Here is a 26,467-nt window from a genome sequence, read left to right as displayed (position 1 = left end):
GAAGATTTTATTTTATCTTTGACAATGTAGATTTGTGGTCACTCTACAATGTGGACTTCACCATTTTAAAAATATTACTTGGATCAGGAAATGGAGAGAGAAGTGCAGGTGTGAGAGTGGGACAAATCTCCAAGACTATTGTGCATTAAAGCCTCCATACAGTCTTATCCCTGGTTGCTCACTGGTTGCTCTGTGATGGGGACCAGTTTGTCCCAGTGAGCTAAGTTCCAGCTTCTGCTTCCTTTTTCTCCCTCCCCCTCCACCTTTTCAAAGAAATCATAATTGCTTGTCCTCCCTTGTTTGAACAGGAGCTAGTTTCTATTAAGGGCAAAGCCCTGGCTCTGTATTCTGAACTATGTGGCTGTAGACTTCGGATAGGCTGCTCAGTTGCACCAAGCTTAGAAACATGTTGAAACTTTCTTAATGTCTCTGTTCCTCTCCTCCCTCCACCCCCGGTTTAAAAATAGAGAAAGGTTTTCAAATTCCAGTTGGGAATGTTGGGGGAAAGATTTTGTTCAAGGAGTGTGTGTATGTGTGTGTGAGAGAGAGACAGAGACAGAGAGAAGGAACCCTCCCGCCCTTTCAGGTCCAGGTTTCTGGCATGGAGAGCAGGGTTTGTGTGTGTTTGAAAATGGTCTGTTGTGATTATTCTCAGGAGTTTTATAATCTGCACTTCACCATTCATGTAATTAAAATCCATTCACTCAGAACCCATTCATTCTATGCTGATAACCTCACACCATCTACAGCTGAAGCTCTGTTTGGACGTACAGATGATGAGGAAGAATCCAGTTTTGATTTTAACACTTCTGTTTTAACTTGGTTGTTGATTGAGCTTAGGTTTTTGCACTTTTAAATTTATTGTTAATACCATATTGTTCTTGTTGATTCTCTTTTTCACTTACAGAGCTAGTTTACTGTTTTTCTTTGAAATATTCAACAACATTAAACCTACTGATGCCTCAATTAATGTAATTTTATTGGTATCTAGTTGTATTTTTTAAATTTAGCAGTAGCTGCTGGATTTCCCACCCTCGGTTTATATGCGAGTCAATAAGTTTCCCCAGTTTTTGTGGTAAAATTAGGTGTCGCGTCTTATATGCTTATACTCGAGTATATATGGTATCTTAAATTATTGCAAGAAATTTTGAAAAAATTGATATGCCCCCAAATACTAGAAAAAGACATGCTAGTACTATTTGCAAAGGAGCATGCATTTAGTCCTTTCATGCACTCTTGTGTCTGGTCAAACAAATTTTGCAGGTATTTGAAGCACTACAGTAAACTTCTAAGGTCTATGAATAAAATCATAATGTCTATATGTACATAACAAAAGCAATGAATTGTAGAACTGTCAACTCTCTGAAAGATCATTTTTTGCCTACAGCATAAGTGTTCCGTTCCAGTCTTTGGGTATAGTATTTTTGATAAGGTTGTTGGGTTTTCTTGTGTTAGCTGGTTCAACTCAAGCTTTGATGATTTGCGTGGGATCTGTTAAACCAAGGGATGAAATTGCAGCTGCTGAACACTATACATCACAATACAAACTATACATCAACATTGATACCTGCTGTTCTGCTTCTGGGATTAAGTGTGTGTTCCCCCCCCTTTCATGTAGTTGCTGACAGATTATTCTTTTGATATGTCATTGACTCAGGTCTACCAATGTTTCTCCATGGGTGTTAATTGCTAGGAGAAACAGTCCTCTGATCATTGAGAGAAGGTTCTACAGTTATTTTTGGAAACTGCTTTAGAGAGGAAAGGAATTCAACATCTTGATCCAAAGGAAAGCACTTAACAATGTGCATGGAGCCATTAAAAACCGTTGAAAAACCAATACATATTTTAAATGACAGACTTAAAAATATTATTTTGGTTGACTAAAATGTAATGAAACAAACTTATTTTAAAAAGTATTAACTATTTGGTCTTCTTGGCCAAAGGAAAATTTTAAATGAACTTCAGAGATTTTCAGTGGTTTACCTTATTTTTGGTCCCTTTAGACACATCTGCAACCATAGTGCCTCTATATATTTCGGAAACGGCACTATGGACGGTCTGCTGTCTGAGACACATACGGTGTCCAGACTCTGTTTCCAGTGCAGCGGGCCAATCCGGGCATTCGGGCCACACCTGGACTTGGCAGGTACCCACAGAACCCACCCCAAACCCAGCCATTAGATGCCTTGTAGCCGCACACACCCTGCCAGCCACTGAGCCCTGCGCAGGCTGCCACATCACACAGCCGGTGGTGGCAGCGGCCTCGAGGTGCCACTGCCAGCCCTGAGGAGGCAACAGCCCCAAGGCGGCACTGGCTTCTAGGAGGTGGACCCTAGGATGCGGTGGTGGCTGTGAGGAGAAGGTGGTGGTGGTCCTGAGATGGTGGATGCAAGGAGGCGGTGACCCTGAGGAGGAGGAGGAGGCTGTGAGGAGGCAGTGACCATGACTCGAGGAGCTCCCAGGCATGGCCGCCAGGACAACCTGGCCATGGCTATGAGGAGAAGGGGGCACCCTGCGGCAGTGGTCATGAGGCTGCCGGCAGCCCGCCCAAGGAGCACCTGCTCGAGGATTGCCAGCCCTGGGGGCACTGCCTGTTCCCCATGCAGCATTCCAGAGGGAAGGGAAGGGAAGGGAAGGTGTGGGAGCCTGCTGTGTGCTTCACCTTCCCACCCCTGCCTCCCTCTGCCTCCCCCCCAAACAATCTCCCACTAGTGCCCGCTGCATTAAAGCATGCAGTGAGCTTTTTACCTAGCTCATGAATAAAATGAAGCTCTTACAAACTTGGGCTATTCAAGCTGCTAGTAATCAATGCAAATGGGTGAAAGTGTCTAAATATTTCAGACAATGGTTCAGATCCAAATGAAATTACCCATCAATGGAAGGGGTGGGATAATTCCCACCATTTCTTTCTTCCAGAGCTAGCTTGGTGTCGTGGTTAGGAGTGTGGACGTCTAATCTGGCGAGCCGGGTTTGATTCCCCACTTCTCCACATGCAGCCAGCTGGGTGACCTTGAGCTCACCACAGCACCAATAAAGCTGTTCTGACTGAGCAGTGATATCAGGGCTCTCTCAGCCTCACCTACCTCACAGGGTGCCTGTTGTGGGGAGAGGAAAGGAAAGGTGATTGTAAACTGCTTTGAGACTCTTGGTAGAGAAAAGCAGCATATAAAAAACAATTCTTCTTCCTGCAACGTATCCCCTGTTTGCTTCTCATTCTGTTCCTGGGGGCCCCTGATCCCCAGGAACAATATTTTGTTCCTATGATAAAATGCATAATTAGAATTGGATCTAGCCAATTAAAACTACAATCCAGGTCCTTTTATGAAAAGACCCCTCTTGAACAATTTCATTTTATTGAACATTTATCTATTTTTTTTACTTTCCATTTTATGACAGGGATGCCCAATTTTTAAAAGTGAAGTTGGGATAAAGTTACAGAGTAACTAACACCAGGATTTTCTGTTGTTAACAGAGGATAGTTTCCTGCATAAATATTCATGCACTATCTACAGAAGAGTATCAGGAGGAAAGAAGAGCTTCCCAGACAATGGGAAAGGAATGCCTCAGCAGTTCTGAGACCCTACAACAGATCCTTGGGCATTTACTCTTGAATATCATAAATAGTAAAACACTCAAATTGTTGTCCATAATACTCTCACATTGGGACCAATAATGGCCCTTTGTGTGATTTTTTGCATTCAAATTCCTGCTCACTTCCTTTCCTCCCCATACCTATTAATATAGCACTCCATAATTCAACTCAGTTAGTAAGAAGAAATAGAGTTAAGGAGTTTCTGGAAAGAAGTTGATGTCTCTGATGTCTACCAAAACCTGTCAGACTACTAAAACTTAATGGTAGCATGGTAATACTGTGAGCTCCCATTGCCTTACGTCAACATAAAGTAAAGGTAAAGGTATCCCTTGTGCAAGCACTGGGTCATGTCTGACCCTAGGGGTGACGCCCTCTAGCGTTTTCATGGCAGACTCAATACGGGGTGGTTTGCCAGTGCCTTCCCCAGTCATTACCGTTTACCCCCCAGCAAGCTGGGTACTCATTTTACCGACCTTGGAAGGACAGAAGGCTGAGTCAACCTTGAGCCGGCTGCTGGGATTGAACTCTCAGCTTCATGGGCAGAGCTTTCAGGCTGCATGTCTGCTGCCTTACCACTCTGCGCCACAAGAGGCTCTTTACGTCAACATAATATAGAGCAAAATATGTTATTTTAAGAATTCATATTGACATTTTCTGCAGCATAAGGAAAGGTCCACATATCTTCTCATATTACTGCTGCTCTCAAAGAGAACTTCCTCTGAAGCATGCCTTGGATGGCTCCAACATGGCAGCAACATGAGATGAGGCACATGCATCCTCATGTGCTACTCTGTGAGGATTCAAGAAATGCTGCAGAGGGAGATCCTCTTGGATTTCAGGCAGCATTACCAATACTTATGGCAAGGCAAACCACACTTGTTATCTCCTCCTCCATCCACCCACCTCTTGTTTGGTGCCCCAAGTAGCCAGCCACATGGGTTGTATGGGTGGTGACTGGGCCTTGCTTCTTATCTGTAAGTGATGATCATGTAATCATAAAGATGGAGGACATTCATAGCTAGGGTTGCCACTTTGCCAAGTTAGTCTGAAGAAAATGACCTGGTGAACTCTACCCTACTGAGGTCCCTCCCCAGATGCTGCCCTCTGGCTCCACCTCAGAGTTGGCAGCTTTGTTACTAATCCATTCCTTAGGACTCTGTGTCATGTGTCATGAAGACACAAATAAACAGGTAGGGATATGGTTCTGCTTAGGAATGTTGAAGTAATGATTTAATCTTGGAGATGCAATGCTGAAGATAAATTTTCAATCCAATTTCATTTAATAGATTTGCCTATTCACGATTGAAAGCATGACTACTTCTTGAACATTGCCATTCACAACCTGTTTCCTGAATTCAAATTAAAAGGCTTTGGGGTGCTGTAAGGAATTGCAATAGACACAGGGACTGAAACAATCAAAGACTTATATGTCAAGTAGGAAATTTAGCACATGTTGTATGTCAAAGTTGAATCAGGAAAATTGCATGAGTTGGCAGTTTGTTGTACCATGTTAGTTTTTGCATTTCTCTTAGAATTTCCATCTTGATGTGAACTCACATAGTCCCTGTTCCCTTTCCCTTTGTATGATCACAAATCTGCCCCACTAATTGACCTCAGACCTTTATCATGCAGGCTTCCAGTACAGGGGTGGGCAAATTGTGGCCCTCCAGCTGTCCATGGACTACAATTCCCATGAGCCCCTTTCATCAGGGGCTATACCTTTCAGGGACTCATGGGAATTGTAGTCCATGGAAAGCCAGAGGGCCACAATTTGCCCACATCATTCACAAAAGTGTGTGCGTGCGTGCGTGCGTCAAATCTTTCCAAACACCCTTTCAGTGACAATGGTCCCGTTAATCTCATTCGGTTTCTTATGCTCTTATATTTAAGCTTCTCATCTTTTAAAATAAAAAATTAATATATACATGTAATCATGGTACTACTAAACCTTGGTTATAAGAAACCAACAAGGAAAGTGTAATTCCCTCCCCCCAAGATCTCCCCACTCACAAGCCTGATCACCTTCCTGTTATATATGTTTCAGATCAGGATCTCAATTCCACACAAGCACCATCCTCATAGCCTGTGTGGCCTGTCAGAAATCTTTCCATCCAAGGCAGGCCAGTTACTCATATGACTGCATCACAGTTAAAGATTATTATGATAGTGCTGCTGGTGATTACACTTAGCGTGTTGATACTGATGGAACATGCATATAAGGACATGACTCTTCCCTCTCCTTTTCCCTCATTGCCCCTTGGAACCTCCAAAATTCTGACCTTGGAAACTGCAGAGTTCTCATGAATAAAAGTCCATCTTTTCCATGTGTTGCATGGATTGGGGGGGGGGGGAGATCAGGCTGGCATTTCTCCAAGGGAGCCAACATGGTGTAATGATTAAGAGTGATCTGAAGAGTGGGTTTGATTTCCCTTGGGGTGTCTGTTGTGGGGAGAGGAAGGGGAGGAGATTCTAAGCCACTTTGAATTCTTCAGGTAGTAAAATGTGGAGTGCAAAACTCTAGTGATGACAGACATGAAGCTTGCCTTCTTTCAGTGCTAGGTAGTTCCCTCTCTCCTGAGCAGGCTAGTTTTTATTCAGTTTTATAGATCAAATAGAAACTTTACCTTGCATATAGACGAACATAGAAGTTTGTCAAAGCTTATGGCAATGTACACATTCCATTCTTAGCAGAAGATTGTAAAATGCTGTGTAGGATGGACCTTGAGTGGAATTTCCCTGAGATCAGCTAATTGTAGAAACACATAGTTTCCTGGTGATTTTCCAAAGACCAGGGACTGATCTTTCGGCCCTGCTCCTCGCCAGGGTGTGCCCAACAGCGAAGGGCAGAGACTGAATTTGGCACATCTCTACATCTAATCCTTTAAAAAAATAATGTTCAAGTTGTTTGAAAGCAGAGGGCAGCTGATCTCGAATCCAGTACTGTGTAGGTTTATGGCATAATGGCCATAGAGGTGGAAGGTATTGAATAAAACAACACGTGCTAAAAAGAAAACCACATATGATGATGGCATAATAGAAAAGTTGACGGAAAATAGAAAAATCTGGCAGCCATCTTGTGAGCCAATCAAACAGTGAAAACCCATCAGTGGCTTGAACATTATTATGTATCATGATTCAAAGTTGTTCCAACTCATCTTCAGTAGTTTTATTCATATTTCTAAATTTTACTTTGCAATCCTGTTTTCCTACTATTTTGCAAAACCCTCAGTTCTTTGCTGAAAGATAATATAAAATTAATATAAGGTTGCATTCCTACCATGTACTTGAAACATATAATAAGCATGCTGAAGCCACATATTCATAGCCTGTGAGGGAAACTCTTCTTTCTCCTCCATATCAGCAGTGATATGCAGGGTAAATAAAAGAAAACACAGGAGTATAGTAATTTAGCTGTGATGATGTATAAACAGTAGCCACAAGATTTCTGAGTGTAGCCTCCTTCCTCTGCTGTTGCAGGACTGCTTGTGCATATTGGTGCATATTGGTGAGAGATTTTACATCCCCCCACTTGATCTGCTGGCTTCGTGATTGTCTGAGCTGATGAGCTGGGTCAGCTGCGGATTGATGTTGGGGATTGGGTTCTTCAGACCTTCATCCCACGCCATCTGTTGATGGTTTAACACACCATGCCAGAACCTACATCGGATCTGTCGAGGTAGAAAAAGCTGCATACCCTCTTCCCCATGTTATTAGAGGCACAGGTCCTTTGCAGGCAGGGTCTGGAAGCTGACTGTATTGAACTATTGAAGCTGGTTGGGACCGTGAAGGCTAACTTCTCCTGTGGAATTTAAAGTCAATGATTAACAGCTGATAATCATGACGAATGAGAGTAGGCTTGTATGTACCACATTGAAGTGGTCCTATGGATTGAATATGTTTATTAACCTCCCTAAGATTGTGTAGCAGACACCAGCTGCCTGTTTTCTTTTTAATCACAAAAACTTGGGTATTCCAGGGACTATTTTATCAGCTGATATGTCCCTCTCTTAAATGTTCTGCTACTAATTGCTTTACTGCTTACAACTTCTTAAGTGGTAGAGGCCATTGATTAACCCACACAGGCTCCCCAGGGAGCCATGAGAGAGGCAAGGCAGTAGCCTTAGACATTTAATTGAATCTATAAGTCTAGCTGTGCTAACAGGCCACCAATGACTGCCACCAATTCCACAAAGCTGCATGACTGGTGTAGTTTCCCAAGTTGATGGCCACTCGTCTGCACAGCTCAGTGTAACATCAGCTCCTGTATCCAATAGGCCTGTGAAGGTATATTTCTCTAGTCTTAACATGTTAACATTGGGTGCTTAGCACCAATTGTGTGCTAGCAGAGTACTTATCTCATTAATATTTTCTGGAAAATTAAGCGGCACTTCAGGGATTAAAACCAATTGGCCTGGAGATTCCCCTTTTTCAAGTTCTTGTGGCAAATTTGTCCAGAGTTGCACATGTAAGGGGCCAAGAAGATCTGCTGTTTACCACTCCTAGAACAACAAAGAGCCCTCTGCGCCCTGCATGGGCTCTTGGAAGAACTATTCCAACATGCTGTGGGATGAGAGGCCCGCAAACTTCTCCAGGAAATCCACTGAGGTCTGCAAGACCAAATCCATACATAGAGCTCCCTTTTCCAATTCACATTTGCCACATTTAAAGCATTTCCCAGCCAGACGTTGGTTTGTTTTAAAAGCTGCAGTCAGTAAGCTCATTTTATGCAATTGGGTGCCAATGTCATAACAAACCTTTCTCATTTCTGCAAGACCAAACCCTGCTGTGGACATAAGGGGTTGGAGAGCCTTCTGACAATCAGCGTTAGGGTTGGGTGCTTCGGCATCCGAAGCAGCCATTCCAGGCTGAAGCAGCCAGCGCTGTGGCGGGGGAATGAGGGGAGGTGCCAGTGGTGGCGCGTAACCCGACATCTGCATGCAGCCGCAGAGCTCTGCACCTCCGTGTGTGCCCAACAGCAAAGAGCAGAGACTGAATTTGGCAAATCTCTACACAAAACAAACAACATCAATGCTACACTTCCTAGCCAACAGAATTTCTTGCAGCACTATATGTACTACTGATAGAAGAGGAAGGTGTTTCTGCCTGGTCCCTTTAAATCTCTGCAATTTTGTAGGCTTTTGTTTTGCAACCTCTAGAATCAACATGTTGGAGGCCTTAGAACAGCCTTTCTCAGATTGTTACCATTCAAAACCCCTTGAAACATTCTTCAGGCTTTGAGAAATCCCAGAAGTAGTACAGTTGTGTAGAATAGGATTGGGAAGCCCAGATGTTTATTTGCCCACCCAGGGCCCCTCCCCTTTCTACCCCCTTCAGGCCCATCATTGGCCATGTGTTTTTTTGACATGACCATATATGGTCATAGCACCCAATAAATGTTTTAACAAATTTAAAGTATATATACAAAATAATTAATAACACTCACCCATTTGGGGAAACCCTTCTAGGGCTGTCAAGAACCCCAGGGTTTCATGAAATCCTGGTTAAGAAAGCCTGTGTTAGAAGATAACTGCTGTGTGGGGGTAGGGGAGTGGAAAAGAGCCACAGTCATGAATGACTACACACAGAGACTTCATAGGATTCAAATAGTTACATTTGTGTTACATTTACCTAAAAACAGAGTATTGCTAATCATTGTGGCTCATTGTTCCACCTTTGATGTCTGCAAACCACAATACTATCTCTCTTTTCATTGTGCCCAGATGCAGCAGTGCTTTCCATTGTGCAGAAAATAGTTTCTAAGCTCATAGCACAGCAATTCTGCTAACACGGGATGTGGAAAACAAAATCCATTACCCTGGCCTCTGCATGTGGAAACACATTCGGAATTCTGCATGCAGTAACACGGAAATGCAATATCCGTTGGGAATGAAAATCCCCCCCCCCACACACACACACACACATCTTCTAGGCTGTGGTAATGCAGTTAGGCTATTACACTAGAAATTTACATTAAGGCATAGTATATGTCAACATATGCATGCAGCTTTGTTTTTTACATGAACTGATTTGCATCTTAAAAGCTAGTCCTTCCGCTTCTCACACTTTAAGTACCTGTTCAATGCAGCCAGGGACAAAACTAAATCTAAAGGCGATCTCTTAATATGCTCTTTGAAGCATATTAAATTCATTCACCACTACACACACACACACACACACACACACACACACACACATACAGGCAAATGCACAGGAAATGAAACTTTAAAAGGGGCTACCTCCCCAATGTATTGTAGTTTAGGGGGGAAATCAAGATACATTGCATTAAGAGGTTTTATCTGCAGAGTTTCTCATCCTTGTGTTGCAAGTTTTAATTTTCAAAGAAAAAGGAAGAATGTATTTAGTACAAGGCAGGTACCTCCAACACTCTCCCAGTCGCCTGGTAAGCAACTGGCTAGAACAAACTAGAAGATGTTTGATTATACCCATGTCACACACCCTGAGCTGCTCAGTATTCTTTAGGACTGGAGATGTGTCTTTACCTGGTTTTTGTATGTGGTATGACCCAAGTTTATCCATTGCATCGTGGGTTGCATTGCCTTTTGCTATGTGTCTGTAGTGGGCTCTAACATTAATACTACGAACTATAATCTAGAGCAATTTTTCAAACAACAGAGTTTGGTGCATTGACTTAGCCCAGCCTGAGTATTAATGCACAAGACCACTTTCTGACTAATTTCTGCTTTACCATTATGTTGGTCCCAATCCTACTTCACTAGCTGTAGATCCAGACATCTGCAACAGAGTAGAGGAGCAAGCAGCAAGGCTTGCAGAGGAATAGTGGAGGGGAAATCCTGGTTTGGAGACATTCGTTTTGAAATGAGAAGAGGGAGGAGCAATTTACTGCAAAAATAATTTTTAAATTAACTTTGTGTAGAGCAAGTTTGGCATAGTGGTTAAGAGCGGTGGCTTCTAATCTGGCAAGCCAGGTTTGACTCCCCACTCCCCCCACATGCAGCCAGCTTGGTGACCTTGGGCTAGTCACAGGCCTGGTAGTGCTGCTCTCACATAACAGTAATGTCATGGCTCTCTCAGCCCCACCTGCATGAGCGGGTGTCTGTTGCGGGGGGAGAAAGGGAAGGTGAAAAGTGGGGTATAAAAACCAGCTCTTCTTATTCTCGTTCTTTTGCAGTGGGAGTAGGAAACAGCTGTTCTGTGATGGCACAACTTTTTCTCATTATGCCCAAAGTGCTCACATGCTCAACAAAGCTGGGGAATTCCTGTAATAAGGTTTCATTAAAGGTTCTATGAAGAACAGCCTATAATTTTGCACAGATGTGTGCAACATCCATTAGGATTGCAAATCCCCCCTGGACACTGGTGGTAGGGCCCGGGAGGAACATACCATGTGATAGGGGCCCTCTCCGTTAGCACACTGAATCACTTCCTGTGTGCATGGCCGATAATAGTGTGTGGCCAGAAAAGCTGGGGACACTGGCAGTTGGAGGAAATTGCCAAAATTCCAGAGCATCCCCAGCAACATGCTGACTTACTTCCAGGTTGCCATATCACAATGAAATTACAATACGGAAAAAGAAGAAAGGTTCACAATGGAAAATCAACAGAAGAAAACGGAACCTTTCCAAGGCAATATGTTTGTAATAATGTATATGAATTTCAATTCAATTTCAATTCAATTGCTAGCATTCTCCGCAGTACCCTAGAGAGCCTATGGCCTATTGATACTAAAATACTAAAACAGTAATATAAGGAAAGGCAATAGGATTTTGCTACCTTTGATACAACAAACTGTTTTTGGAGGATTGGAGGATTCAATCACTGATGAAGTCAATGAAAACGGAATTTATCTAGAAGCCGTTATGGTTGTTCCTTCTGGTATATAAAAGAATTGTAAAAGAAATTGAATTGAAATTCATTGTATACATTATTACGAACATATTGCCTTGGAATATGTTTTCTTCTGTTTTCTTCTGTTGACCTACTTCCAGGAGCATGGGGGATGACATCAGCGTGGACATTGCTGATACCCCTTCCCCAATTTTGGCACCATTTCCACCCTGCTGTCTGTCTGAGCAGCAGTGGGAGTACCCATTTGGGGTGGGGGCATCTTCCACCCACAATGGGGATCTGAGAAACCTACTCATAGAAAACTTATTGTAGGTCAGATTCAACTGACATTGCTGGTCTGAAGCAGCAGGAAAACGTTTGAGCCCAGTGACACCTTTAAGATCAACTGAATTTTATTCTGGGCACGAGTTTTATTCTGTGTGTTTATTCTGAACACACACATGAAAGCTTATACCCAGAATACCTAGAATGTATACTTTGTTGGTCCTAAAGGTGCCACTGAGCTCCAACTTGGTTATTATTGTAGTACTTTTATGTTTCTTCAGTAAATTTTAAAGTCAGTTTTCAGATGATGTGAGGTAGACTACGGAAGGGTAAATTAATACAGCAAGAAGAGTACAGCTTCCCACAACTTGTAACAGTGGTGGTGGAGGGGCTGCAGAGGGATCTTTTGCATGACAATAAGGATGTTACAGTTTCATCTGTGACATGCTGAAGAGTATGTTCCTTGCTTCTCAGTTTGTTAATTCAATGGTTTTGAGCAAAACCAGGGGGCTTTTTGCACGGCTTCAAAATCGCACAATGGTTGCCAATTGGTAACGCTATTGATTTGCCATAACGCACGACGTCGTACACAATCTGCAACACTCCTGAAACCAATCCGCAAAAAGCGCTTCGTTGTAGCGCTTTCAGGGAAATCCCAAAAAGTGGATTCACCCTCCGGATAGCGATACACTCCTGCAACCAATCTGCAACACTAGCGCTAAAGACCTGTGCGTTACCATTGTTGCGGGTTCTTCAAAGTCCCTCCTCCTGAGCCTGTCCTCCAAACTTCCGGCGAAGCGATCGCCATTTTTTTTTCTCCGAGCGAGCGGGGATAAACGCACCAGCGAGCCTCTTTCTGTTTAGAGGCTTCCCTGGCTTCAGTCCTTTACCTTTAGTCACTAAGCACAAACCACATAAAAGCCCGTTTGCTGAAATAAAGTCCCTTTATTTTTTACACAATTCAGCCAAAAATCGGGCCCGTGAGAGGGGGGGGGGATTTTTTTTTATCACTCGAGGCAGCGTGCCAACGATCATACGATCAAACGACAGCTCACATTAGGCAGCTGGATGGGTCTCTCCGTTGCAACGAATCTACCTAGATTTGTTGCTATGGGTCTGTTTTTTTTTTTTTTAAACCTTTCTTAAAGGGAAAGGGGCTGTTTGGGAGCATGCTAACGGCTGCCCATTGGCTGCTTGACGGCCAGGGGCGGGACGAGCTTGGCAATAGCGCTTCCTTTCTAGCGATTTCTGCCGAGACCGGAAGCTTGTGGGAAACGCTAAAAAATGCAACTGATTCCACTACAAAGGCAGGTATGCATAACGACGAATTCCACTATTTTAAATGGCGATTTTTCATTCCGCAAACAATTTGCAACAAAGATCCCCGTGCGAAAAGGCCCCAGAAATATTTGAGGCTCTGTTAGTTATGGCAATCTAGTAACACTTGTCTGTTGAATAATCTTCAGATGGTTTGGGAAAATAGAAGTTTATTAAACATCCAAGCCTTTTTTTTTAACCATGTGTCCTTTCTTTTGTTCTTTCTTTCACAGACGGTTACTGTTTTCTAGAGATTTATGAGATCCCCCTTGTTTATGAGATCCCCCTTTTTTCCAGCAACTATGATGTCCATAAACTATTTTTATTACATTTCATACTGCATAGCATTACAAAAAATGTGGGGAAAACATAAGGAACTATAAAGATATGGAGATTAAGATGATGTATCACAAGAATGTTTTTACTCTATTGGCCAATTTTTCCTGTCAGTTCTTGTTTTTGTAGAACAGAACAGTCATGAGAAAAAGGGCTTTACAATGCAGAACAAAATGTAACTTTGCTTTCTTTTCTTTGGTACAACTATGGGGGGGGGTTGATTTTTGACAAATGTTGGTTTCATTGTCTTTTCTCTGACCAAACATTTCTTTTGTTGGGAATGCATTAGGCAGTGAATAAACCAGGGCTGATTCTGCACTTATGTTGTTTTTTTTCCATTGTCAATCCTGCTGAATTCAGATAGATTTGAACCCTGGTCTTCCTCCTTCTTCCCCCCCCCATTGAAACAGAGTGATGGGGAAGCTCTCGGGGGGGGGGGCAAGTGCAGCAGAGGGCTCTTTCTTTTCCTGAATGGGGGGGAGGGGAGAAGATTGGAGACAGCAGCCTCATAGAGGAGGAGGGGGAAATAAATCCAAGAGGCAAATCTCTGCTGAGAGAAATGCAGTCACTTTAAAACAGGGCAAAAATAAGTCTTGAGAGGGAAGTATTGCAACCGGGAACCAGGAAGTCTTTGAACTGAAACCCTGGCCAATTAGGGAAGACTGCTTTGCTATGTCAGCATTGTACGCACAGGCAGGAAGTTAATCTGGAAAATGCAGAAGATCTACATATATACTGGGGGCTTTAACAGCCGGGTCTTTAAATATAGCAACTTATATCCACTCCTGGATATCGCGTGGGAAAGATAGGGTCATTGCAGATCAATCATGGATGTTGCAGAGGGAAAAATTAAAGTGCCCAAAATCAAAATGGAATCAAATACAGTGAAGAGGAGAGGGTTTTTTCGGGCTGGGAGAGGATAAAAAACAAAGTGCAGTCTGGACCCAGGATACCCATTTTGTGTTACATAAAAAGATAATTTAAGACTTCAGATCTTGGTTTTAGCCCTTGAGTTGATAGATCCTAACTGACCATAAATAGTGGAGTGGCTTATATTCAGGCAATCACGGTTACTATAGGAAGTTTAAATAAACCATGGCCTTATGCCTGAATTGAGCTGATAAACATGCTTTTATTCATGAAGAGATAAAGGTAGGATATTAAACAACATAAAAACTTAATGCAGACAGAAATCAGTTCCATTTTTTTTTAAACTATCTTCCCCAACTGAGTTCTCCCTATGCTTTAAAAAGGAATTTGTGAACAATATTCTGCTTCAGTATCTTGGTCCACATTTGAACATTCATTCAATGGTATATCTAATGGAAAGTAAATCAGCCCAGATAGATGGCATTCACTTTCAGATGTATATTTGATTTCAGCCTCCTCACAACCCTTGCTTTCTATACCCCTGTCCACAGAGATGAGGTGGTTGGCAACCAGAGAACAGGGCCTTTTCAGTAGTGGAACCCCCCACCACCACCTGTAACGCTCTTAAGGCTTGTTTGTATGGTAGCCAGACACTCCTGGCCTGGTACTTCTTTCCTCCCAGGCACTATACAAGGCAGCAGGCGGAGGAAAATGGAAGGGATGATACAGCAATGTATTGATACTTGACATCATTTCCAGTGCAAAGCAAAAGTGGTGTCATCACATTGACATGGCACTCTAGGATTCATCCAAACAATATGGTTTCATCACAGAGTTTTAGGTGAATCCTAGAGTTTTTCTCCAGTGCTGTTATATCCCTTCTGGTTTCGTGCTAGAAGTGACAAGTGCAATGGTGAACTGTTTGTCTCTGCTCTCTGATCTTTCCTGCCAGAGTACCAGCTAAGTACTTGCATGGTGCAAACCCTACTATTTAAAGTACCAAGCTAAAACACTTCTTTTGACCTAGGCTTTTAACTAAGGGATTTTAGCTTTGTAAATGGGTTTACAGTCTGCTTCTAGCCTTAGCAATGTATTGTTTTTGTGGTCTGGTTGGGATATTAATGGCTTGTTATTATTAATGATTTTATGTTATTTTAATATTTTTAAAATGTTTTACTTTGTGAGCTTCCTCAGGTAGATTTCTGGAGATGCATCATTCACCTAGTGAATAATTAAATTCATGGCAATGGATCACAATGCTTTTATTGGAATACTCATTTACCCCTCCAGAAAAACAACAACAACAACAGCCCCTAAGTTCTTCCTTTGTGCCACCTCTGCTTTAAAACTAGAGTTTTCTATTAGAATGGAACAATCTCTGGGTAAAGCTATCCGTGGCAGCTGATGCCCCCCTCCCCAATAGTAATCCTCCAAAAGACTTACAGAGAGGAAACTTTGGAGATGTTCTTTCTTCGTTTGGGTTGATTTTTTAAAAATCATAACTTTCTCAATCTCAGTTGTTTTGTGGGGAAATGGGTTTCAAAAAGCCGTGCTCCAGTTCATATGGGAGTGAAATGTAAGTTGTTGTCTGGGCTCTCCTGTCAGTGAGGCTTCTCTTTTCCCAACAATTGTTTAACTTTTTTCTCTTTGGGTCATTGTCTCCCTCCATCAAGCAGTCTTGGTTATTAGGGCATTCTGCTCCTCAGGAGCCCTCCTCTGCTTTGCTGGGCAAAGGCTTCACTCTATCTTTATGCCTCCCTCCTTTTTCTCACTCAATTTATAGAGAATTCAGAGCTCTTTTAGGAAGTAGGGATCAACTGATGACCTCTTCTGTCTCACAGTAGATAGAAACAAAAAGGGCTAATTGTGGGTCACAGAGATCAGGCAGACTGTATTCAAAGCAGAAAGTTATTTAATAAGAACATAAAATGTACATGCATCACAACAGGCAGAGCAAACAATATAACAAAGAGGAATACTTATTTTATTTTTATTTGTTTTTAGATTTGTTTCCCTACAATAACAATGAAGTTTAAAAATAAGTTTTTACAGATTTAAAATCCAAAATGGCAGCAGGTAAAAACCAATTCAAATCCCCACCCTCCCTGGAGTCCCAGCAACACACAACCTGTGCACTGCTGTCCGCAAATATGCTGTAAAAGTGTATGGCACCAGCCATGGCATGAGGGGCTGGGGAATAAACCACAAATCCTTTTTCCCCGCCACCTACTCCTATAATGAAAAAAATAGAGGAAATTAGAAAAATTATTAATTCTTGAAATAATGGGAACCAATCCATTATTTAGAGTCAGTATCTCAGGGTCATCTCTGGAAAACTAGAGGGAAGTTGACTGTCTTGCAAGAGGGCAATGAAAGGAGAGTCTTCCTCATATCCAGCTGTCTTTATAACCTCCTGCCCAGTTTGGCAGACCCTCTGTCTCTTCCTGTCTTGAAGGAAAAGTCACTCTCCACCGTTTGGCATCGCACCTAGGTGTTAGTCACCGCTGTTCATTAGCAAAAGCACTTTACAACCTCTGAGACCAGACAGCAGGATTAATTATAATAAACTTTGAAGTAAATTCTGGGGTGCAAGACATTTCACCATAGGGTATATCAGTGCTGTGGTTTCATTGTTATGCTATGATGATGAATCTGAGATACGAAAGCAATTCAGATATCTCAAATGTATTTTATTTACATAAGGTTTTCATTATTTTACTTCCAATGTTTTCTCCTGAAGACAGACTATGTAGACCAAGCTATGATAGTTTTAGATAAGGCTGCACCCCACACAGCCCTGGTAATGGCCCTTCGTGCAAGATCATTATTTCATATCCTCCCAGAGCAGCAGGGGTTGCAGCCACAACCCACAAGCACAGGGAGCCTACCTTGATCTAACAACATACAAACTGGGCCAAGAAGGAAATGAAATGTTTACGTTGGCTTGCAGTAGGATGAACATATTCTTTTCCTTCAAATGTTTCTTATCTATCAGTCATCCAGATGTATGTGATTGACAGAATAACTATTTTGTATTTCTGATAAATTTCTATTGCAAAATGATTTACCTCTGAATGTCCATATATTTCTTTTTCTTCCCTGTAGAAAACGTCGTAAGCAGCTTACCCGATCACAGCTGAAAAGAGCTTGTAGGACTCCATGCACTTTAATTCTGAGGAAGACAAAATCCCATATGACTCACAAAGAGACTTATGACATTGTGAGCAATCATTCTCAGTTGAAGATATAGTAGTAGCAGCGATGGTGAAATCTATTTGTTGGTTATTTGCAAAGCATCACACTATACAAAATATTCCCCCCGCCCCCAAATCAAACAGAAGATAATTCCTTCTATGAAGACAGCAACTGGACTGGATCTCACTTTGTTCAAACTCTACTCTTTCTCCTGAATGCAATGAAAATCTGGGGCAGGTTTCCCAGGCTATAAGGTGGTTTCTATCAACATTTTCAAAACATTAATAATCACAGAGGATGGCTCACTTATGAGAAGATGGGAACACAAACTTCTGCTGCAAACTTCTCCTGCTAATAAGAAAATGAAAGAGGATCTCATCGTGATTCATATAAATCATATAAATTACACAGAAATAACACAGCCATCTGAACCTACCCTAAAATATATTCATAACACACCACTGGTTTTGCCTTTTGAAGTTCAGTTTAAATTGTACTAGCCTGAACATGAAGCCAGGTTTGTGAAGCACAAATGTCAAATTGCATTGCCTTACCTTGATTTTGAGATGCCCAACCAGAGACATGATGGTTTTAAGAAGTGCCAAATACACTATAATTGAAAGGCAAAGATCAAAAATGTTCTGAAGCAGACCTGGCTGAATCAGGCATCTAAGCATCTTGCATAACCAATTCTGAAGGTAACTTTCTATCACATCCTAAAAAGAAGTAACATTTGATTGTGGTAGCTTTTTATGAATTGCACTTTGGGGGTTAATTTCTTTCATGAAACTAAAAACCTATTTCTGTCTATATTTACTGATAACTCCGCAGTGTCTTGACATGAAAGGAATGCTTCCTAGACAATCTTTCACAAATGCCACTCAGTGTGACAGACATTCTAATCATTATTGTACTCATTACTACTAAAACGCTCTGCATTAATACCATTCCTTTGGAATGTGCAAAAACACATAATGGGCAGTATCTTGGTAATCCTTTTTTGTACGTGCCAATGTCAGCATTTTTTTTGTTCCAGAGAGTAGTTGACACTGAGGACTAGTGGCCTTCTTAATAATCATCATAGCTAAGAGAATAAGGACACAACTAGACATGATGGCATCCCCAGAGACCACTCAGGGATTCTACTGTCATTTGAGACTCAAACATGAGCCATTTAAAAATGCTACAAGGGGCTGATCCTGGCTGGGCACACAGCACTGAGAGACTAGGCACGATTGTCTCCCACCCCTGTGCCTTGTCATGTGAAACTAGGCTTGCCATACTGTAGGCCTGATCCCCATGGCTGTATTTTTAAATGGTCCATATTCAGCTCAAGAATGGTAGAGTTATCCCTAAGTGATTTACTCCAGTGGTATTCATTCTGCAGCTTGTGGACAGCCACATTCACAAATATCACAATGATTAAGAGAGCCACATGACTACTGTAGGCCCAGTGAGCCACCCCAAGCACGGACATGCAGTACTATAACTGTTAATATTAAATATAGAACTATAACGTTTTTAATTGCCAGACTGCATCTGAGTGTGTAGGATTTTCTTTCTTTCTTTAAACATTTGTGTGCTACCTTTTCACCTGTCAGGGTCCGTAAGGCAGCAAACATTTTAAAACAATTTAAAATATAGTTAAAATGATAAAATAATGGTATTAAAATATATAAACAATACTAGGAGGGCCAAAACCAAAACCAATAACAAAACATCACCTGCTGGGGAATTACACCAATTAGAGGGAGACAGATGACTCCCTTGGGGAGGGAGTTCCAAAATTTTGAAGCACAGTAGAAAAGGCCCTTTCTCCGATTGCCACCCATCTAGCTTCAGATGGCATGGGCAACTAAAGCAGGGCCTCCAAAGACTGTACAGGTAGGATCATATGAGAGGAGGCAATCCTTAAAGTATGTTGATCCCAGGCTCTACAGGGCTATACATTTCAACACCAGCACCTTGAATAGAGCCTAGAAACAAACTGGAAGCCAGTGTTGATGGGAAAAGACTGGGGCAATATGGGTTCTACAACCCACTCCAGTCAATACTCTGGCAACATCATTCTGTACTAACTGTAGTCTCTATACAGTCTTCAAAGGTGACCCCAAATGGAACACACTGAAGTAATTTAATCTAGATGTTTCAAGGCAGTGCACTACAGTGGCAAGATCTTTTCTGCTCACGAAGGGTGACATCCGGTTCACCTGTCAAAGCTGATGAAAAGCACCCCTGACCACCATCATTACCTGTAGGATGCCTGATTCCAGGAGCATCCCCAAACTATGAACCTGTTCCTTTAGAGGGATGCAACCCCATCCAGAATGGGATAACCCATTTCCTATGTCAGACTGTACCCTTACCAGTAGCAATTCCATTTTATTGGGATTAATTTTCTGCTTGTTAGCCCTTATAAATTCCAAAACTGCCTTCAGGTACTTGGCTTCCACAGCTTTCCTGGGACCTGCTAGTAGTTCGAGATAGAGTGGAAGGACCTGAGAGACAGTGCTTAGGTGCAATTATGCAATCATTTTCCCATTTCAGAGGTCAACCTGGGCACTGACTGAAGTTAACCAGAGAACTGTCTTTCCTCAGCACTGTTGAACCTCAACCAACCCTTCTTGCTCTTCTCAACATGAGGCTGAGGTAAAAGATTGCCAAAGGTCCCAGAGGAGAGCAAGTTGGCTGTGGAGAAAGGAGAGTAAAATCATCACCATCACCACTGTGGCTTTCTCTTTTCATAGGTAGCTTCAGTCTTGGTAGTTTTACTGTTCCTTCTCTGCAATCAGCATTCTCTCCTACTGACATGAGATGAGAATGTAGAGATTGTGGAGAAGACTGGCAGGTGGCCCACAGTTCAAGGAGGCTCACAACTTAACCTGCATCACATCCTCTGGTAGTGCCAGTATCCATAAAGTTAAAGATTTCTAGAAAGCCTATAATTTTTCATCTCATTCCCCATCCTCCATGATATCTGTTTCTGGAATAGGCTGCCTAAGGAGGTGGTGAGCTCCCCCTCACTGGAAGTCTTCAAGCAAAGGTTGGATACACACTTTTCTTGGATGCTTTAGGATGCTTAGGGCTGATCCTGCGTTGAGCAGGGGGTTGGACTAGATGGCCTGTATGGCCCCTTCCAACTCTATGATTCTATGATTCTATGATTCACACTGACTAGGCCACATTTAGTGCTCATAGCTAGATGTCCACATCTTACAATTAAAAGCTTTGTGACAGCAGCTCTCCTCACAAAACCAAGTCATATGGTAACAATCCTTGGGTTAAAGTAGAGCTTATTGACTTATTCAAAATGGCTGTTCTGCATGAACAGCTGTGCTCAGCTTTGAAGTGTGGTTCTTGAAACAAAGGCAACCCACTGACTTCCCATTTAAGACAACCTTAGCTCCAGACATGGCCAGTGCTACCAGCAACTTTCTTTAACCTGCACATGAATTGTGCTGAGAAATGCCAAGCCCTGCCACCCCCACATGACACTAAGCTGGGTTGGCTGGTGCTGCTCACCATGAAGGGCATACCTTCGCTTAACTATCTTGCCACTCCAGACAATGGTGAATGTGTTTTAGGACTGGCATTTTAACAGTCAAAAATACCTAGGTCTTTACGGCCACCAGTTAATCTCATCTCATTTCATGTCATCTGTCCTTTTTAATAAAACAGTAAGGGGTGTTGGGGTGGGCTCAGTCCGGGATTCAGATTTTAACCCTTGGAAACTAGAAATGCTGAACAGGATGTTATAATGTGTGAGCCACCTTGGAGCCTTTGTTGAAATAGTCAGATAGCTGATATCTCACTAAGATGGAGAGTGCAATGCAGACTGGCAGCTGTGTTGCTGTTATCAATAGCTGTGTCCTGACTGCTAAAGTATGTATCCCAGCTGGGGTTGCCAGCTCCAGGTTGAGAAATGCCAGGAGATTCTGAGAAGAGGAGGGAGGGACTCCAGTGGCGTAAAATGCCATAGATTCCACCTTCTATAATAGCCATGTTCTCCAGATGATCTCTCTCACCTGGAGATCAGTTGTAATTGAGGGAGATCACTAGCCACCACCTGGGAGTTAGCAACTTTAATCTGACTCCATAAAAAACTATTAAATGTACTTATATGATACAATAAATGGTAGATAGCTAACCCTGTGTCATCGGGCCAAAACTTTTATCTGGCACTTCCTCCAAGGAGCTCTCTCTAAGCACCAGCCCGTAGTGCTAAGCATTGGCAATACGGGGTTCATATTTGCCTACTTAACAAAGTTATTGTAAGGATTACAGTATGATAATATGTGCAAAGTGCTTGTAAAAGTACTATACAAATATTAAGTGGTAGTAATAATTATTACCATAAAAAGGAAATGAATTTCACAACAGTTACAAGTGCTTCTCTACAGAGATTTCTGTCAGTGTGTGTGAGAAAGAGATTGTATATTTTGGATGGAATCAGAGGGCAGTTGGTATTTAGCAAATACCACCTGGAAAATAGAGAATGTTCAAATTAATTATTTTCTAGCTTGTTCCTTCACTAAAAAAACATCTTTATGCTCTTGAATTCTGAGGGAATTTCAAAACACTGAATCAGCTGCCATGTACAGTTTCAACATTATTTGGTCCTGTTCATTTATATCTATTGACCTTGGTGTCTGCCCTATCAGGGGCATGGCATAGCAAGAGACTTAATTTGTGGGTCCTGTTTTCTGGTTTAATTTAATCCTCTGTACAGAAAGTGCTGCAAAGTGGAATGTATGTGCTCATTTGTGCAGTAGAGGGAGTTGGGATGTGAGAGCTTGGGAAGTTTGGTAAAGTGTATGTACTTTCTGCACAGAACAAATATTGCTGGACATTCATGCAAATAGCTCTGTCTATAATAAAGCTTCATTGTTACACAAATGTCTGATTCTGTATTTGCTTGTAAGTTTCAGAAATGTAAAGTCAGCCAAAATCCTTGAGAGTTGTACACAGATACTTGGAAGAGAGATACACTGGAAAGGTGAATTAGAAGAACATGAGGAAATCAAAAAGTCATGGGCTTTTCTGCATTTTCATACCCCCAGCTTGTAATTTCCAGTGTCTTTGGGTTGTTTTCCCCCCTGTTCCACACTTGTTTTATTTCCTGGTGTGGTCAATTTTATTTTACGTCAAGTTATGTCAGATATATCTCTGGAGATTTAAACTTAGGTAATAACAAATTGACCACTAGAAGCAAGCAAAATACATGAAGAACAGAACCCTCCCCATAAGAAATAGGAACTTAAAAGTGAGGGAAATGAGAATGCAGATAAAACCAGATATCAGAACTATCCTAAGCAGAGTTACACCCTTCTAAGTCCATTCATTTCTTTCCTGAAGCAGCATACGCTAGGCAAGTCTTTGTGTGAATTCTACTGGCAGCCATTTCAGTGGTTCTTTTTGCTTCCCCATGTTCGGAAGGAGGGAGCAAAATGGACAGCTGATCAGTATAGCTGAATAGGCCCAAATAAAAGCAAAAAAAATGAATTTAACTTTCTGGTGTTGTCCATGTGTAAAGTCATCTCTTGGGTTGTTGGAAAAGAGTGTTTGCTATGACCATTGTATTCTCTTGACAAAATTCTACCAGCCTGTGCCCTGCTTCATTTTGTACTGCAAGGCCAAACTTGCCTGTTATCCCGGTTATCTTTTGGCTTCCTACTTTAGCATTCCAATCCCCCATGATGATAAGCACATATTTTTTGGTGTTGCTTCTAGAAGGTGTTATAGGGCTTCATAGAACTGGTCAATGTCATCCTCTTCAGCAGCAGTGGTTGGGGCATAGACCTGGATTACTGTGATGTTGAAAGGTTTGCCTTGGATTCGAACTGAGATCATTCTATCATTTTGGGGATTGTATCCCAAGACTGCTTTTCCTACTCTCTTATTGATTATGAAGGCTACTCCATTTCTTCTGAGAGATTCTTGCCCACAGTAGTATACCTGATGGTCATCTGAATTAAATTCACCCATTCCTGTTCATTTGAGCTCACTGATTCCTAAAATGTCGATGTTCAGTCTTGTCATCTCTTGTTTGACCACGTTCAGCTTGCTGTAATTCATGGATCTGACGTTCCAGGTTCCTATGGAATAAAAATCTTTACAGCATCGGACTGTCTTTTCGCCACCAGTTACTTCCACAACTGAGCGTCCTTTTGGCTTTGGCCCAGTCGCTTCATTCATTCTGGCGCTACTCGTACTAGCCGTCTGCTCATCCCCAGTAGCACATTGGACACCTTCCGACCTGAGGGGCTCATCTTCCGGCATCATATCATTTTGCCTTTTGAACTTGTCCATAGGGTTTTCATGGCAAAGAAACTGGAGTGGTTTGCCATTTCCTTCTCCAGTGGATCACCTTTTGTCAGAGCTCTCAGCTATGACCTGTCTGTCATAGCTTCACTGAGCTACGCAAGCCCCTTCGCCACATCAAGGCAACGATCCTTGAAGGGGACTGAAGCAGAGTACAAAAGCTTAAAATATAGTTACAAAGAAAACACATTGTAAGCCCCTATCAAGCAGATTACATCCTCACCCATCAGCAAAACAGTGAGAACAGAGAGACTAATGGAATCTGCACTCTGCTTCAGAGCATACTGATCTGTTCTTCCTCTTCCTGAAGAAATAGGAAGAGTGTGGGAGCCCACCTTACGCAAAGGAATCCCCAGAGCACATGGCTGAGAATTCCCTGCAACTTCAGAGTGACCATTAAGTGTCACTAGTGAGCACATAGGTACGGCTCAGCTGTTTAAACAGCCTAACAACAGTGCTGACTTCACCAGATTACTTGCTGATTGTAATTCCAACACATATCAATACAGTCTTGGAAAGACCATTAGACTTGGAACAGTTGTCAATAAAACTAAAAAAAAGGGAGCATTTCAATAATCAAGCTGTAATTGTAAATTGCTCTTTGAAACATTTCTCTTTAAGCAAATCTGGGGTGGACTACAGAGAGCTGAAGCAACAATTAAATAAGTCATTTTCCCCTGTGGGAGGGTCGGCATCACTATGCGCTACAATTCTGTTTGAAAGCTGCCAGAGGGTTTGACGTTAATTAGCACTTCCTTCCTAGAAGCCCTGATGCTTGCTTTCTCACAAACAACTATTAATAAATTATCTGCACTGTAAAGGCAATGAATCATCAGTCTAAGTAAATTTGTTGAGTAACCGTCTGGGGACCCAGGTCTGTCTTCCACAAGGCACAGATTGCAAATTTTTTATCATTTTTTACTAACAGAATGAAACAAGCATGATATTTGCTGACCTAGTTAAACAGAGAGGACAGGGGGTAAAGTAAGGATATGTGAACCAGACTTGGACTTGATGATTTGTGTCTGTTGCTTCCAGCACTGAAAGGCAGCAAGTCATTAACCAGGAAAGCTATTCCCACCTGAATCTTCTCATCTCCATGTAGAAGCTGAATGCTTCTGTCCCTTGTGCAATCCAGTCCAATCCACTTTCATCAACAGGCTCAGGTGATGCAGCTGTTGGGGACTGTACATCACAGCGCAAATCAACTTTTGACCTGATCCAACCTATGGATATTTTTTTAAGCATGTATACTGATAGAACAACAGAAAGTTTAGTTTTTAAAAGTTCTTAGCATTCCTGCTCCCCAAGAAACAGCATTTCTTCCATCCAGTCTTAGCAGCGCAATCAATCAGGTGAATTGCCTTGGCCAGTCACATAGTCTTCCTTGGAGGGAATTTTTAAACAGCAACTGTTCATTATCTTGGTCATCTGGCACTATATGTGTGGTGTGCTCTTGGAAGAGATATCTAACATCCTGCTGTCCAGATCCTGCCTAGATATGGGGCTTCTTGACAGATGTGGCCTGATAAATTTACTGTGGCTAATAGCTAGTCTTTTCTCCAACTTGGTGTAGAATCATAGAATCATAGAGTTGGAAAGGGGCCATATGGGCCATCTAGTCCAACCCCCTGCTCAACGCAGGATCAGCCCAAAGCATCCTAAAGCAAGTGGTTAGGAGCACCAATTTCTAATCTGGTGAGCCCAGTTTGATTCCCTGCTTCTCCACATGCAGCCAGCTGGGTGATCTTGAACTAGTCAGTCCTGATACAGCTGTCCTCACAAAGTAGTCTGGCCAGAGCTCTCTCTGTCCCACTTTCCTCATAGGGAATCTATTGAGGGGAAAGGGAGGGAAAGTAATTGTAAGTCACTTTGAGACTCCTTCTGGTAGAGAAAAGCAGCATATAAGAACCAACTCTTCTTTTCCCCTGGGGGAAAGTTAGTAAGGGGGACAACAGTTGATATGGAGGTGGGGGTGGAATTCAAAAGAGGTATCATCTTTGTTGTTGTTTTGCATTCTGCCCAGTTCAATATTTAGCTTATTTTTGATCTTCTGCTTTTACTGTATTTTTTGTGCTTTGGAGTTGTTTTTTGGGGCCATTTCGCACCTGTAAAATAAAGTGAAAGGCTCACTTTTTGCAGATGCCATATTTGGTGTTTTGCATGACATTGCCAACATCCAGCATCCCAGCAGCAAACCGGCAGCTACATCCTCCATTTTAAAGCGAAAGTTGGGGAATCCCAAAAAGTGGATTCCCCCAACTATCTTGCGCTAGCAAGAGGAAAGCACCCAGCAAGCCACACACCAAAGAAATGTGCAGAGCCAAAGTAGCGCTATCTCTGCCTCCAGTGCTTGCCCTCTCCTTTCTACCAGGTTTGAGGAGTTTCTTTTTTCTTGTTTTAAAAAGAAACTGCCTAGATCAATGAATACTTGTTAAATTGTTAAATCATCCAGGCAAAGTGGGGGGAAAAAACTATTCCACACCAGTTAAACACACTGTGCATGCCCCTCTACCCCCCCCCCCCAATTGGGAACAAGTTTGCTTCAAGACTAATGATTCCAAAAGTATTGGCATTAAAAAAACCCAATGCATCTATGATTAGATGGATAGGCATCTAAATGGAGAAGTTTTACTTTGAAAAACATTAGCTTGCATCGTGAGCCCTTTAAAAAAGGGAGAAAGGTGATTGGCTGCCCGGCTTGATTGACAGGTGGAGGGGAGTTGCAAGAATAGTGTGCTCCTC

The 26,467-nt window shown here is 42.2% G+C and overlaps 1 protein-coding gene across 5 annotated transcripts in view; it reads left to right on the top strand.

Moving 5' to 3' along the window:
- Positions 1-22,297, top strand: part of MTA3 (metastasis associated 1 family member 3) — a 201,811-nt gene extending 179,514 nt beyond the window's left edge. For 2 of the 5 annotated variants that reach the window (XM_077337772.1, XM_077337807.1), the window contains one exon: positions 17,312-22,297. In XM_077337772.1, coding sequence (XP_077193887.1) covers positions 17,312-17,456 — 145 coding nt within the window. In that variant the 3' untranslated portion in view covers positions 17,457-22,297. The remainder of the gene's footprint in view (positions 1-17,311) is intronic. The other 3 variants (XM_077337780.1, XM_077337798.1, XM_077337790.1) reach the window with 3 other exon arrangements.
- The last annotated feature ends 4,170 nt before the right edge of the window (positions 22,298-26,467 follow it).

Source organism: Paroedura picta, chromosome 1 (genome assembly GCF_049243985.1).
Source record: "Paroedura picta isolate Pp20150507F chromosome 1, Ppicta_v3.0, whole genome shotgun sequence".
NCBI lineage: Eukaryota > Metazoa > Chordata > Lepidosauria > Squamata > Gekkonidae > Paroedura > Paroedura picta.
The sequence above is the reverse complement of the archived record's forward strand: the minus strand, read 5'-3'. Positions and strand labels throughout refer to the sequence as shown.